General features: G+C 31.7%; 1 protein-coding gene across 1 annotated transcript in view; it reads left to right on the top strand.

Moving 5' to 3' along the window:
- Window positions 1-15,714, top strand: part of LOC129989423 (complement C3-like) — a 109,612-nt gene that overhangs the window by 65,753 nt on the left and 28,145 nt on the right. The window contains exons 24-30 of the mRNA XM_056097959.1: window positions 3,624-3,699; window positions 4,874-5,030; window positions 5,964-6,038; window positions 8,990-9,158; window positions 11,092-11,258; window positions 13,041-13,199; window positions 14,986-15,096. Of these exons, the coding sequence (XP_055953934.1) occupies window positions 3,624-3,699; window positions 4,874-5,030; window positions 5,964-6,038; window positions 8,990-9,158; window positions 11,092-11,258; window positions 13,041-13,199; window positions 14,986-15,096 (914 nt within the window). The remainder of the gene's footprint in view (window positions 1-3,623; window positions 3,700-4,873; window positions 5,031-5,963; window positions 6,039-8,989; window positions 9,159-11,091; window positions 11,259-13,040; window positions 13,200-14,985; window positions 15,097-15,714) is intronic.

Below are 15,714 nucleotides of genomic sequence, written 5' to 3'. Positions count from 1 at the left end.
TATGTATAGAATATCTAAGATTAAACTTCACTATAAAGTTCATTCAAAAGGCTATATAACAGGTTCTACGACCAATAAGGAAACAAGAAGATTTCAAAATGCTTCTCGGTTGGGATAATGACACTTATTATGTATAAAATATCTTTGATTAATGCCCACTATAAAGTTCATTCAGGAGGTTCTAAAACAACTTCTATGGTTTATAATGAAACAAGCTGAATATTCCAAAACCGTTTATCAGCCGTATTAATTGTTACATGCAAAGTTACTATAATTAAAGTTCACTACTCAGAAGACCCTGAAACAGGATCTATGATTTCAAATGAAGCAAAATTTTATTATTGTGCTGTACAATGCATATAATTTATGACAAACGGGAAAAAATAGTTAAAACGTTCGTCCTGATGCAGCGCTGCCTCAATATATAGTTTGGTTATATTAACATCCCGTTTGAAGCAACACTACGGCTATTTTGGGACGGACCTCGTCATTTTGAACCACGGTCAGATGACGAGGACGACACCTGAGCTGGCACCCCCCTCTCCATACCACACCACACCAGCGGGAGGACGTTTGGTCATGACGGATTTAACGTGCAACAAGCCCTTACACGACGGTTCTTCGGTGGAATCGGGTCACGAACCTGAAACCCTCCGTTTCCGAAGCCGAGACCTTACCACCAGGCCACCCCGGCCCCGCCTTAATATATAAAGCGATTTAAAGATGTTTTTTTTTTTGTTTAGTTGTAAAATAAATCAAAAAATATTATTTCGTTGTTGTTCAAATTACAATTTAATTATTGAGACTTTTAAAGCTGACTTTATAGCATCTAAAATACCGGAAGAAATGAGAATTCCATGACCTGCAATCAATGTCAAGTAACAAAAATCGAAATATGGTGCTCTACACAGACGAGTAATCAAAAAAGGAAACTGTACTTACTCAATGAACCCTGTATTAATTTCAATCACACGTTTCATTAGGTTTATCAGCACATGGTACAAACAATTATATGGGATTATCTAGATTATATCTGAAATTAAAAAGTATCCTTCAGATCAGAGATCGCCTGATTTTTGTTTCTCGATATTGAATTATTCAAAGAAACATGCATCCAAAAATCACATGGTATAAGATTATACGATCTAACGGTCTGATTACTTGAAAATAATGTTTAGTCGCAGTGTCATGTATTAAATAATGATTTAAGAAAGTTTGAATTATTGTAAGTAAGTGAAGTGAAACAATATGCGTTTAGTATAAAAGTAGTTTTTATTTATTTATGTGACATTGCTCTGAACAGTGGATTTCTGCAGCGTTTCTAACTTAACTACAAATTCTGAAATGAATTATTCAGTTTTGCTTTAGTAATAATTATAAAAAAAGTATTTGCTGAACTCTCTTTAGACATTTGAACAAATGTTTTGTTTTGTGCAAATGTTTGCGTATTTTCGGAAATATTTTTTTAGGTTTCGTTTCGTTTGTTTCGGTTTTTCAAGAATTCATCATTTGTACAACATATTAGTGAAATTTATTTCATTTGAAACCATAGAAGCGGTATTAGAAATTTTTACGTTGGTGGATCTGAAAAATAATAGCTCTATACTTATGACATGCATTTTTGTTTTAAAAAATTCACTGGTTTCGTGTTTGTAAAAATAACATTTTTTAATCATTTTTCTCGCTTCGAAATTTATTATAGAACTAAATCCTAATTAATAATCATCAAATATCTCATAAATAAAATTTCGAAACCATGTGCTTTCAAGTGTTAAAGAGAAAAGAAAAATATGCATAATATTTAAGTCCTAATACATTAGATAATGTTACAAAGACTAATGACAAATTTATATTTTTACATACATCAAACAAGTCAAGTTGAAGGAAAAATATTTTAAAAAAAACTCATAATGGAATTTCAAAAATAATTAAAACATACGAATAGATTTCAAATTTAGTAAAATAACTCGCAGAATAATAATGACCATAAAAAAAAAAGATTTTTAAAACATTTTTAATATTTTGAAACATTTCGAGTTTCAAGAAATGAGAAAATTTGTGAAGAGTTTTAAAATGTGTAGCGTAGCCAGTTCCCTCAGTAAGCAATTTTTCAGAATATGAAAATAATTACAAAATCCTCGAAATCTCTGGATAAGGGCCGTATAATACAAGTGTTATTTTGTTATACTATTTAGTAAGAATTTATTGATGGTAATTTTGTCAAATCTAGTGCATCATTTTGCTACGTATTTGTGTTGTAATATCTTGCTCAAGGCCGATCAAATAAGAGAGCACCGTAACAAAATAATTCTTTTATTTACAGTCCTATATATTTACAATGAGCAACTTGTTCTCGTTCAGGTTAATATTATTTACAAAAATCAAATGACGGTTCAATCACGAAATAGTTCCTCGATCATATCGGTGAAAAATTCACCAAAACAGACTATCAGCTTTAAACAATTACTCCAGGGAAGCTCCAGAAATCCACTTATCTTTATCCGATGGACCCTAACACAGAAACCCATATCACACGGAGCTTTTCCCATAATCAGGAATAACCTTTCCTCACTCTGCCTTCGAAGCTCTCTTTTCTTTTCTCTTAAGAAAAACGCATTTTATTTTCATCAGATATCTGCCTCCAGTGTCTCATTGGTGTACATCAGTTCCGTATCACCCAATATCTGTTCAGCAACACTTCCTCATTGGTTAAAACCAGACCGAGGGAGTGTAGGTTAAGAAACCATCTTTGTGACCGATGGCTTCTTGAGTACATGTCAATTACAAACAATTTGCAGCTCACGTTGGCTTAAGTGTACTTGGGTTTGACATTTATTGACAATGGTTGCTGCTGATTGATCGGTTCTTGATGCCTTGCGGAGTCTCTTCATAAAGGAAAAAATGTTTAGCATCTGGATGTTTTGACGTTCCTCTCCTTTGAAGACTCGATGAATCCATTTGAAACGACGGGATATGCATCTGCTTTCCCATATCCTGGATATAGTAACAATTGATCAGACATAACGACTCTCCTGGTGGACAGGATCCACATTTGGAAGTCCGGAAGCACTTAACTATGTGAGGGAAAATGGGCGACGTTACATCTGGTCTGAATGCCATTAATCATGTGAGGGAAGGTGAAAGACATTACAGTGTTATATTTAATTACAACACTAACATAGGAAATTTAGACATCATATCCTAGTTATAAAAAAAATCTTTTATCTGCTCGCTATTGAACTTTCAACTGAAAGAGAACCAATCTCAAAAATACATACATTTTGTAAAAATAAATTCATACTAAAATATTAACCGTTATGTTCATTTTGTATATTATACCATACATACAACTTTATAAAAATATACTACCACTATAAAATAATTTTTATAAAGTTGTGTGTATGGTATACTATACAAAATGAGATGCTATACAAAATGAGGTATACTATACAAAATGTATAGCTACCTACGTACATTTTTTTTTTTTTTTTTTTTGCTTTTCTTCAAAAAAGCAATCTTGCCACGATAAGGGTTAAAGAGAATTTGGAATAGATAAAAGCATAAAGCCAACACTGCCCGAGTACTTTATGTTCGTTGAACAATGATTTCCATTCTATTCGCAGGTTACGGAAACCAATTATCATTCAGAAAAGAGGATGGGTCATATTCTGCCTACCAGCATAAACCAACGAGCACCTGGTAAGTTTCCTGGAAACTAATGTCTGTAATGTTATAGTTTTCAATACTTCAAATTGTTAAATGACAATAACATAGGATGGAGGAGGTGTATAAGGATATTTATTGAGAATGTAAATATAAGTCTTTTTTAAATTCAAAATAGGCTTCCAAGTATATTTTTCAGCTCTGCAAAGTCATTTCCTCATTATCTGAAACGTTTTGTATGTTTTTGTTCACTATTCCGCATTTGAAAAAAGAATAGATTATTTCATTTCTGACTGCGTCTGTCAAAATCTTTCATTTGTAAGAAGCCTAGAGATAATCATCAAAGACAAAATGGTTCATGTATTTATTTTTTAATAAATACCAGCGATTTTATATTAATCAATGGTTCCTATTTTCTGCTATATACTATCCCAATGACTGAAATGCATAAAATTTTATTTTCTAAATTGTTTAAGAACTACAGTGTCTTTGTAGTGGTGCACTTTATGTCCCTCACACCTATTGAGCAAGTAATTCAAAGTTTTAAGTTCATTTTGTAGTTGATAAGAAGAGTAGACGAATCGATACATTGCATAAAAATAAGACTGTTGCAATCTGATGCAATTTTATTATTAACATATTAATCAGGTTTTATGCTAAGAAATAAACTAAAATATCCTAAACTACAGTATTTAAGTAATCAGCATATCAAAAATGAAGTCAAAATATACATAAAATCATTATCAGGAAGATTTCGAATTGTAAGAAATTCCAACTGCACCAATAGCATTTCTTTATTTTTAAAAATGAATATTGAATTCAATTTAAATAAGTTGAATAACAAATACTGATAGTTAAATATAAAAACAACTTAGACATAAGAAATACAATACAGTGGTATTTCATTTCTGAAAACTTCTCTATGAGTTATAATTGAATGTCAAACGTAGAAAATTAATACCGTTACGAAACCCCTCGCACCCTGAACGGACAGTGGTAAGTATACTTACCACTTTTGAATTTAAATGATATTTAACTACAGACTTAATGTATTTCTGAGCTATTAAGGTAGCTCAATTGAATGTTAAGCATCAGATTATCCTATTTATCATTTTAAACTAGTTTTTTGAGCACTCATAAAAATTCTTTTGCATGTGGTAAGTATGTTTACCAAAGAGATATGAAGGGTTAAATGTATCTAAATTTACAGGTTAACTGCTTTTGTGATCAAAGTATTCTGCCAAGCCACTGAATTGGTCCACATCGACGAAGAGGTAATGTGCAGTGGCGTGAGATGGCTTATTAACAATCAGCAACCAGACGGATCGTACATGGAAATCAGTCCTGTATATCATTTGGATATGATGGTAGGTTGATATCGAGTTTGGAATATGGAAATTGGAAATGGAAAATAGGCAACTCAAACTAAACAATTATAGTCAGTTCTTAGAATATTTGCTGAAATTCTAATCTGTATGTTATGCATAATATATATATATATATATATATATATATATATATATATATATATATATATATATATATATATATATATATATATAGATGAAATTCAACTTAAAACATGTGATTAAAGCCCTTGTATTAGGTGAATAATAGGTCCTTACGAGTCCTTGTATTAGATGAATAATTATGCATCGAAATACTTTTTCGAATGTAAAGAGGTAATATTTGCACTCTCGAATTTTTCTTCTGCTGTCAGAACAGAATATTTTTAATATAAAATTAAGATTACTTTTTAAAATAAAATGTTGGATTTAAAAATTTTGCATCCGAAATAGTTGCTATTGGAAATTTTTGAAAAGGTTTTCTGAAATCATGCCAATTTTCTTTTTAATCTCTTTTTGTATGCTTGAAATAATGTTTTTTATCATTGTCTTTTCATTCTAATATCTTAATTAATTAGTCGGAAAATTTTCTTTTAATGCGATTTAAATATTGATCAAATTTAAAATATGTAGAGGAGCAAGACTTCATTATGAGGTAGATGGAAATTACAGATGAGTTTCAAGAAGAGTAATTCAATTATTCTCAAAGTTCCACATTTCTCAGGACAAAATAAACACGAACACATGAAAAATACACGACACTCACTAGAATATCATTTAATAATGACCCCAGAAGGATGATGGGAAATATACCTTGATGCTAATAAGGTAACGCCATCTGTTGTATCAAAGGAGAAGGTAGTAGAGTTATGTAACCGCTACAAAAATATAATTATAACAGAAAAATACGTTTTTAATTGTCTTATAATAAAAAACTTTTTTTAATATTTCTAGGGTGGAGTACAAGGCAAAACACCTCTTACGGCCTTCGCATTGATAACTTTAGAAGAGTGTAAATGTGATCTGCAGGTAAGATTATTAAAAATCAATGGTGATATTTTATTAATAAATTAATTTCTAAAAATATTTGAATAACTCAATTGCCATTTGGGAGACGAAAATTAAAGTAATGGGATAAATTCTAAAAAAAATAATTTATCTTAAAAATCTTCCTGGGTAATAAAATGATTGTTTATTCCAGAATCTTTATAAAAAACGATTTGAAGTGTTTACTTCGTATAAATGATAAATTTTGCTATTCATTTTACATTCTTTTATTCTATTTATTTCCTCTATACAGTTCATGTGAAGGAGATATGATTAAACCCTGCCAAACAATTCCCTTAAGACAAACCTTAAAAAAATATTTTCTTATACGTAAGAAATTGAATAATCTGAGATGTCCAATTCAACTTTTTGACAGTTAAGTGCATTTGACTCCAGTTTGAACAGACAGGGGGAAAAAAAAGAATTACTTACCACTTAAAAAATATTGAATAAATGAGTGTGCGTGTTAATTTATTTAAAAATTTCACGAGTGATTTAGATCAGTAATATTTCTCAATTAAAAATTGTTTACTGTTTTAAACTGTGTTATATAAACAAAATGCATTGAAGGTTCGGGATGAATTTTTTTGAAAACGCTTGAAATGAGTTATGTATTTTAATTATTTATATAAAAAAGAAGGAAAAACCCCTACTGAAAGTAAAATGTTACAGTTAAGTGGAAAAAGTTTTAAAAAAATTGTATAAAAGGACCTTATTTTGACTCAAAAGAGTTATAAAGCCAACATATTTTAGTTTATAAATTTTTCAAATGATTTGTTCAAAATTTCTCTGATAGCTTAAAACATATATTATCTAATTCCTGAACTAAAATAAATAACTGTATTTCAATCCGTTCTTTAAATATTGAGGTTCAACTAATAAATAACATGAAAATTTGAATTTTTTCACAATGTGTACAACTTTAAATTATATCTAAATGAATTATCTCCTAATTCAGGAACTACAGAGCGTATTGAGAAATTATTATACCAAATTTGAACAAAAATATTTGAAGGCGATTTTAATTTATGAGGTTTTACATAAGAAAATTCTATCAAAAAATAGAACTTGAGAGCAAAGCATTTAAAAATGTGAAATAGCATTAAAACGAATGTAAATATAAATATAAAAATGAGTATAACTTTTATAAAAAAAAGTCTGTCCAAACCTTAAGAATATTAAATGAAAATCTTTTTCATCATTTCATAAATAATCACCTTTTTAATGTAGTCACCTACCTGAAGTAATATGAATAAATAATAAAAACCTATATCATATATGGTGGCCTTAAAATAATTTTCTCTGTTTGGTGGCATCTTCAACTAAAACGAATGAACGAAATGAAACCACATTTCATATACAGACTGTGAAAGACATGGGAAGATGAATTCCGCAGAAAAGGAAATTAGTACTAAAAGTTTCCGATAGGAGAAATATTGGAGTTCCTGTTACGTACAAAAGGAAATTTACATATGGAAATGTCCATTATATATGGGATGGATTATGTATGTAAAATTCCTAGTGCGTGCGTAACAGCAGCACCATGAGTTTCTTGTAAAAATGGAAGAATAAACAAATAGTTAACAGTTCGTTCATCACTGTTGATGTGTTCTGGACTGTTGTTCGCGATTAGCTGTTGATATGTGCTTAATATGGACCCTACCTTACTCAGCTTGTTTTATTTATGAAACTGTTGTACACTAGACAGTGTAATGCTCTTAAGCAAACCTGCATGTCTTGAAAAAGAACATCATATGCCTGTTATGAATATTTAAATCGACAGTTTACGCAGCAGTGTAAAACGTCATACACCGTATGTAATATGTTAAACACAGGGAATGTCGGAGTGTTAAAAATGTTGCACGGCGTTCAGGGGACCCTAATATTGTTGAATAAAACAGTATTTTCTGTGAATTTCATGAATTCATTCATAACTGTACTCCCACAGCGCCAGTATTTCTCCTGTCAGCAACTTTTGGTGTTATTTTTTTCTGCAGAATTTATCTTCCCATGCCTTTCACAGTCTTTATAAGAAATGTGGTTTCATTTCTTCCATTCTTTTCAGCTGCAGATGCCGCCAAACAGTGAAAGTTATTTTATAGCCACCCATACTTTTGTATCAAAATTATTTTTCGTTTTAGAGAAGCAATCTGATCTTTCAATCAATCAATCTTACACCTGAAATATATTCGGATGCTGAAACATTTATCTACAACACAACTACATTTAATATTATTGAATAGCAAAATATTAATAAAAATATATGCTACAACTAAGACTGAATATCTGCTCTTTTTTTAAAAAAAATGGAGTACAAGAAAGTTGAAGTATTATATAAAATATTCAAATTTCCACAAGTGCAAAAAAAAAAAAAATGGATCCTTGTGTGAGCCCAAGAAAAATTGGAACTTGTATTTAATTGGGTAGATCCTCCGGGAAAAAAAATCATAATAAAAATTCAATAATTCTTTTAAAATTATTGATAATTTACAATCTCTTTCGAGGCCGGCTAGTCTGGTTGGTAGGGTTTTGGATTCGCATCCTTTGGGTTGTGAGTTCGAATCAGGCCAGCCGAACACTCTCCGTGTACATAGTGGCTGGTGCACGTATGAAGCTGCCGTAGCCACAAAGTCCTCCGAGTCACCTTTGTTTCAGCACTGCTAGGGGTACTGGAACGGAGGTGATAGCTCTCTGATTCAGGTCTAAATTACGATGAGTGAATGAAATGTACGAATGAAGTTCGTCCCGTGAAAAGGGCCGTGACGCATGAGTAGCTAAGACGTACTCTTGGCCCTAGATGGCGGTATTGAAATAAGAGACGCTAATTCTCGGCTTAAAAGTGCTGATTTTGTCACGGGCTTGTCTATAACAAGTGCCATGAGCAACAACAACACAATCTCTTTCAATTATATAATCAAATTATCTTTTTACAGAATCTCCATATCACGAAGAAACGAGCTCTTGCTTTCCTCGAAGACCATTTAGGAGATGTGAACGAGCCTCTGGCTGTTGCAATAGTGGCTTACGCTTTATCCTTAAGCGACAGCGTTCTCAAAAATGCAGCTAATGATAAGCTCATGTCCATTGCCAAGCGAGATAAAAGTAGGAATTTACAGTTTTTCTTTTCGGTAGTTTTGATTTATGGAACCCTAGTTTCTGCCAAGTTTATATATTGGCACCAAAATAGAATAATGCTCACAGCTTATGTTGGCGGCAATTTGTGTGCAATTCAAATTCTAATAAAATCACTAAAAGCTTACGATCTGAGAAGGATTTTAATAAGGTATCACTAAATTTATTTAGCCAATCAATAGCTAGCCGTAAAATTTGGCAGTTTTTATCTGAGTTCAGGCTATCCTTTCTTTGCTTTTTACGAGTTAGTTTTAATGCGAAATTTTGATACATAGCTAAATGTTGCCCACAAGCCCCCTTGGGGAATCGATTCCTTATGTAAGAACATAGAAGTAAAAAAAAAGTGTAATATCAAAAGATTTTATACATTTTTAAAAATAAGCGGGAATTGCCGGTGTATGACTGCTTACCAAGGACATCTATTGACCAAAATAATAGGTCCAACAAAGTTTCATCATCAGCAATGCAATCACATTTCTAATAAAAGGATATATCTGTGGTGAATACCATATAACCCAGTTAACAACTACGCTACAAGAGCGTACGGTTTTGTATCCTGGTTTAGTTACTGGACTGCTAACTACTAGGTCCCAGGTTCTGTCCCTCGTTCATTCACCTATCGCTACATTGGTGACCTCGGACGATTAACCTTCAACCTTCGTACAGCTGTTGTGGCGCTATCTACCCACAGCAACCCAAAGTCGTCAGACTCACTTGACGCAACAGCAACCACTCACCCACACACGCTCGTCATAACGCTTGGCGCTACTCAAATGCTCAAATGGGTACAGGCGCATTGGGCTCAGACTCAACAGACATCACCACTCAACAGCCATATCGTTCGTCTCACCTCCGAGTCTCTGGAGGGAGAGTTCTGTGGTGAACCTTATAAGCCAGATAACAGCTACGAAACACGAGTAATTACTTTTGTTTCATGGTCTTGCTACTCGGCTGCGAACCACAAGGTCCCAGGTTCTATCCTCACTCATAACAATCCGCTATATATCTATCTGTGTTGAAAAACGCACGCACGCACATATGATAGGTTCTGGAATAATAATAAGGAATATGGATTTAGTATTGATTTAAACCTTTCATTTGCTTCTCCAGATTTTACACACCTTTCAAAAGTTGGAATTGCCGGTATATGACGGTTTACACAAGGGTAATCATTGACCAAAAAAGTAGGTCACGTGTTTACAACAAAGTTTCATCGTCAGTGATGAAATCACGTTTCTAGTAAAAGGATATATTTATCTGTGTTGAAAAAAGCACACGCTCGCGCCGTGAATTGTGGAATAATAATAAGGAATATGGATTTGACATTCATTGGAGCCTTTCACTTGTTTCCTCATTTTTTGGTTGGGTGTTTCTTCGACATTGCATTGCCGATTATTAACGAGATTTTGTTGGAATTGTATGGCAACATTGCTTAATCCGAATAATATTTACTTCAAGGTAAAACATTTAGAACAGAGACAGAGAAAGTTGAAAGTGCATTGCTTTAGCAGCTGTAAAGCCAATGACATAACTCTTTTTTATTAATCAAGAATAGAGCCCATAAAAATCTACCCCAGCCTTCTTGTATAGTTAGAAATAATTTAATGATAAGCTTTTGAAACATGTGATAATTCGTGAGTTTTTTTAAATTCACTGAACCTTAATTCAGCTTCTAAATGACGCTTCGAGAAACTGTTAAAATTTACGGGATTTAAAAATTTATTTATCTATTAAAATAATTTTAGACCATCATTTGAACCCAAACAACTGATTTCGACAAAATTCATATAGTCAAATTGTGATTTAGTCTCTGTGTATAGCAAATGCTTGAACAATGGTACTTTATTTCTTGGCCCATAAAGTGCTTCAAATAGTGCTAAAAATGTTTATCATGTAATTCTAGACAGCAATTTCGTTTATTGGGGAAATGGTGACCAAGCAGTAGATATCGAGGCAACTAGCTACGGTCTTTTGAACCAACTTCTCTTAAATGATATGGAAACCAGCAACTCCATAGTTAATTGGCTCAACACTCAACGTTTACAGTCCGGCGTGTTCAAGTCCACTCAGGTGAGTATGCACTTTACAGACTTTCAAATCGTGATTGTTCAAATACTTTATTCTTCATCTTCTTGCATATGAATCATATATGTATAACCATATTGCGATGTATTTCATATGCTAATTGTTACCGAAATAAAATAATCATCTGGAGGATTCCTGCATATAGTTACAACTATTTAACTAATACTTTGAAACTAATTGCTTATATAATATCATTTTTTTTGTAAGGATATAAAGATTGAATACCGAATAAACAAAACCAGGGGAAGTTTTCTGTTTCTTTTCTTCTTTGAGCTTAAATTCGTTAAAGAATTAAATTGAAAAGATTTTGCTAGAGTTTGATTGTTTGACAAAAAATATATCAAATGACAAGTAAATGTAATTTTGAACATTCTTTTCTCACTCCCTATTTACAATGAATTTAGTTTAGAAATGAATTATAGTAACAACTTTGAAAATTTAATTTGAAGTTATTAATTTGATTTATATTTAAGTAGCTATTTAGCTTGCTTAATCATTTAACGTTCTAACAATACGACACATCTTATTTCGAGCATTTGATATTATTTAAGTCTATCCTTAAATGCTAAAGATGAGTCTCAGTGTGTCTTGCGTTTTAAATTAAATGCGATTTTAGCTATTACAGTTTTAAATGTGAAAATTATGCGTGTCGTTGAAGGGGAAATCTTCAATCAGAATTCACTTATGCTTCAATTAAAGGATTTAGAAATTATCAAAAGTATTACATATACAGGTTATGTGATTTCACTTTAAATTTAAATTAGTCTTCCATGTTCTGAAATTCATCCTTTTCGCCGGTAGCAGTTTTTAAAGCACCAGCCGTCCTTGGCATCCAACCTGTCCGCCTAGGTGATTGATTTCTTAAACGACTGATCTGAAATGTTTAATTCTTAGTGATTATCCATCTGGTGACGTTTAAACCTGTTTTATTTCTGTTTGATGATTGTTTCTTTATTTCTTTAACATCACAATTATTTTTGACTTAATGAAATTCCCAGTTCTCTCCAAAGCATTTCTTATAACATTTTGAACCTTCGTCAATTAGCGAAGCATTGAATCAAGCGCAACATTCAACGTGCTGACATTCAACATTCAACTGAAACGTGAGTTTAGTAATGTGCTTAAATTTCCCTGTTGCCATTCAGTAATAAGTGCTATTTCTCAGTCGCATACGTTAGCTATTATATAGATGGTACTCAGTAGTATACTGACGTAATTAAAAAAAATGATAAATGGATATTCAAAATGTGGAAATTCCTTAAACTCTGGCGGCTGATTTTTGGGGTTGGGGAGGGGGCGATTAAAATATTTTATTTTTATATATTGTACTGGAGAAAGTAAAAATGATAAAAATTTTAAGTATTATTTGTCACTAAAACAAGTTGTTTACTTATTCTGCATTTTAACTGCAGACTTAAATAATCAAAAAATCCTTGAAAGTGCAACATTTAGAAAATAGTTCTCAAAAATTGTTATTATTTCCAAAGTGATATAACTTTAAATATTTTACACCATTTTCACGTCATTAGTGAGAAGTACCATGCCTTTTTACTTCGTTTTTTGCCTAATCTAAAAACTCATTCTCTTCTTATAACCATGAGTACATTTTTGCTTCCCTGGTGGAAGTAATAATGTTGTGTGGTTGGGTTACCTCTATTTTAATGAGAGGAAACCTCTTACAAGAAGGGTTGCTGAATGGGAGTAATTCATTTCTATTTATCTGTAGAATAAGAAAACACAAAATGAAGTCATTCATTTATTTTGCAGGACACAGTGGTTGGACTTCAAGCCCTCTCCGAATATGCGATCCGAGCTCAAGCTCCATCCATTAATCTGGTGGCCAATATATCCTCCAATAACGACAGGAATTTCATGAAAGTCTTGAATTTCCATAAAGGGAACGCTCACGTCTTGCAAGACGTTAAAGTAAGTTTCATTATTAAAAGCAGTAAGTAATACGATAAGGTATAAAACCTATAGGATAATATTAAATACCGATTCAGTGTGCATTGGTAAAAGATAATACAAACGTTGTCTCAAAATGATGAACATATTTTTAAAAATGAAAATGATAAGAATCTAAAATAATCCACCTATATGTAAAATGCAATTTCTCTACATAAAAGGCAGTATCCGTTTTTGTGTGTCCTTTATGTAGATGTATTGAGGCACATAGAAGATTCCCAGAAAGATTCGTGGCAATTAATAAAATGATTATTTTATTTAATTAAAAAAAATTTCGCGCCTCGAAACTTTCAACTTCTTTTCCTACGCCGATGGGGCTAGGCTACTGAATCTTTTCCCACGGGATTGAGACAAGAACTCTAACGGGGTGGAAAATTATTCGCGTATGGGCAGTGTGTTTAACTATTTTTCTCCGCCTCTAGAATTTTCGACAATACGCTGTTTTTTATTATTATTATTTATTTATTTATTTAATTACACCGTTGAGTTAAGGTGTTTGGACTATTGTTTCAAAGGAAACTATTTATTGTTTGGTGCTCTATGCATTGAAAAAAAAATTTGAATTGAAAATTTATTGTATGATTATTTTCAAAAATACTTGAACTTGCTGCATGTCGATAGAAATATCCCCGGTTGTTTTTTTAAGGAAAATTTTAATAAATTTATTAGTAATAATATTTATTTTTAATAAATTTTTTAACTATCAGTATCAGTTTTGTTTTTTAGTACGAAATATTACTCTAATTACAGGGAATATCAATCCTTTTTCCAATTTCCTTTTCAGCCAATTTCGGTTCAGAATATTTCAGAATATTTCCCTTTACAAGCTTGAATATTACTCGTGTATTTTTTGCTAGTTTTTTTTCTCAGCGTTCACAAAAGTATTAACCTGGATTTTGATTATTTATAAATAATCCAAGCTGAATCTTTTTTTAACATGTGAGAACATGATGTTGTTTTGGTGTGGGGTTTTTGAGCTCCCAAAATGAGCAGGCAGAAAATTAGCGATTTATCTCTTTCGAGGCATCAATTTTTCACTTTAGGGTTTTTAGAAATCACATTTAGCGAATGTCCGCCATGTACCCTATTCTCTCGTCTGGACAGCATATCAAAATTATGTGAAACTCGCTTAAAGACTACCATCCTGGATGGATACCTGAAATGACAGCAAAAGGCTTTTAAAGGTTGCAATAAAAAAAAATGTTACGAAGACATTTAGTAAGAAATCGCTCCAAATATTTCAACTTTGGCAACTACATCAATCTTAAGCCTAGTTGTGATCGCTATGACTTCCCTACAGAAATTGATATTCATATCTGCCAAAACAATTATCTTTCAAGAGATATTCTTTGTACTATCTTAAAACTAAAAAAAAACCTTTTAAATGATATCAGTTTCATATCTGTATAGTTTTCACTTAATTTTCATTATACTTTTAATTCAATTTGATACACTAGCTGAAATAATTTTTTCAAATGCTATCGAGTCATCCATCACAATATTTAATTGCGTGTTTTTTACCAGTCATTAATTCAGTTGTAGGATTTTCACACCGGCTTTTATTTCACAATCTATAATTTTTTAATCTGCAGTAAATTAATTCAATCAATTCATATGTTTCAATCGGATTGATGCCACGTGACTTAAAGCAAAATAATGTTCTGTCATGATAACTTGAAACTTGCGCTTGCGATAGCAGATTTCAATTTTTTCCCAATCTTTTTTCATCAATGCTTCAACCCAACAGGTGAACAAAATTGGTGGAATGCTGTTTATCAATACAGCTGGTCATGGAATTGGTTCTTTGGCAGTTAAACTCCGATACAATGTCCTTAGCCCTCCAGAGAAAATATGCAGGGTAAGTTATTTTTCATGTTTTGAAAATAAACTAAGCAGTGTAATGAAATTTAAATTTAAAAATTAATCAAACATGTATATACACCCAAAAGATATTTTTTTCTACAATTTTCCATCATCTTTCTATTAAAGGTTTAAACTGCCGTCATAATCAATATTGTAATATGACTTATCAATCTAATTTTGGGATGTGTTGTCATTTTTATATTGTTAATTTTGTAATAGTTTCTTCTATTATAAAAAAAAAAAACAATAGCTAAACGAATAAATTATCACGTATAAATTTGCTTTATTTTTACCAGCCGTTGTGCATTAATAATAAACCGTGTTTGTATTTTGTGTCATTGACTGGAATTATTTGGAGAAATCGAATTCAAAGATACCTAAATTTAGAGTAGGCTTTGGTAATATTTGGTTTGTTAGTTACATTTTCTGTAATATTTTAAAATTATTATCCACTAGCTGGTACCTTGCACGTTGCTGCCGCAGAAGAAATAATTTTGTAAATATCGATTGAGGTTTGAAATAGCTATCTTGTTTAGTTAGTAATGATAGAAAGAATGATATTCATTTTCTTGTCGACAATGAAATCATTCATTGAAATAGAATGGTATATAAA

The sequence above is a fragment of the Argiope bruennichi genome, chromosome 10, assembly GCF_947563725.1.
Source record: "Argiope bruennichi chromosome 10, qqArgBrue1.1, whole genome shotgun sequence".
In the NCBI taxonomy this organism is placed as follows: domain Eukaryota; kingdom Metazoa; phylum Arthropoda; class Arachnida; order Araneae; family Araneidae; genus Argiope; species Argiope bruennichi.
Note: the sequence above shows the minus strand (reverse complement) of the source record. Positions and strands in the feature narration are given on the sequence as shown.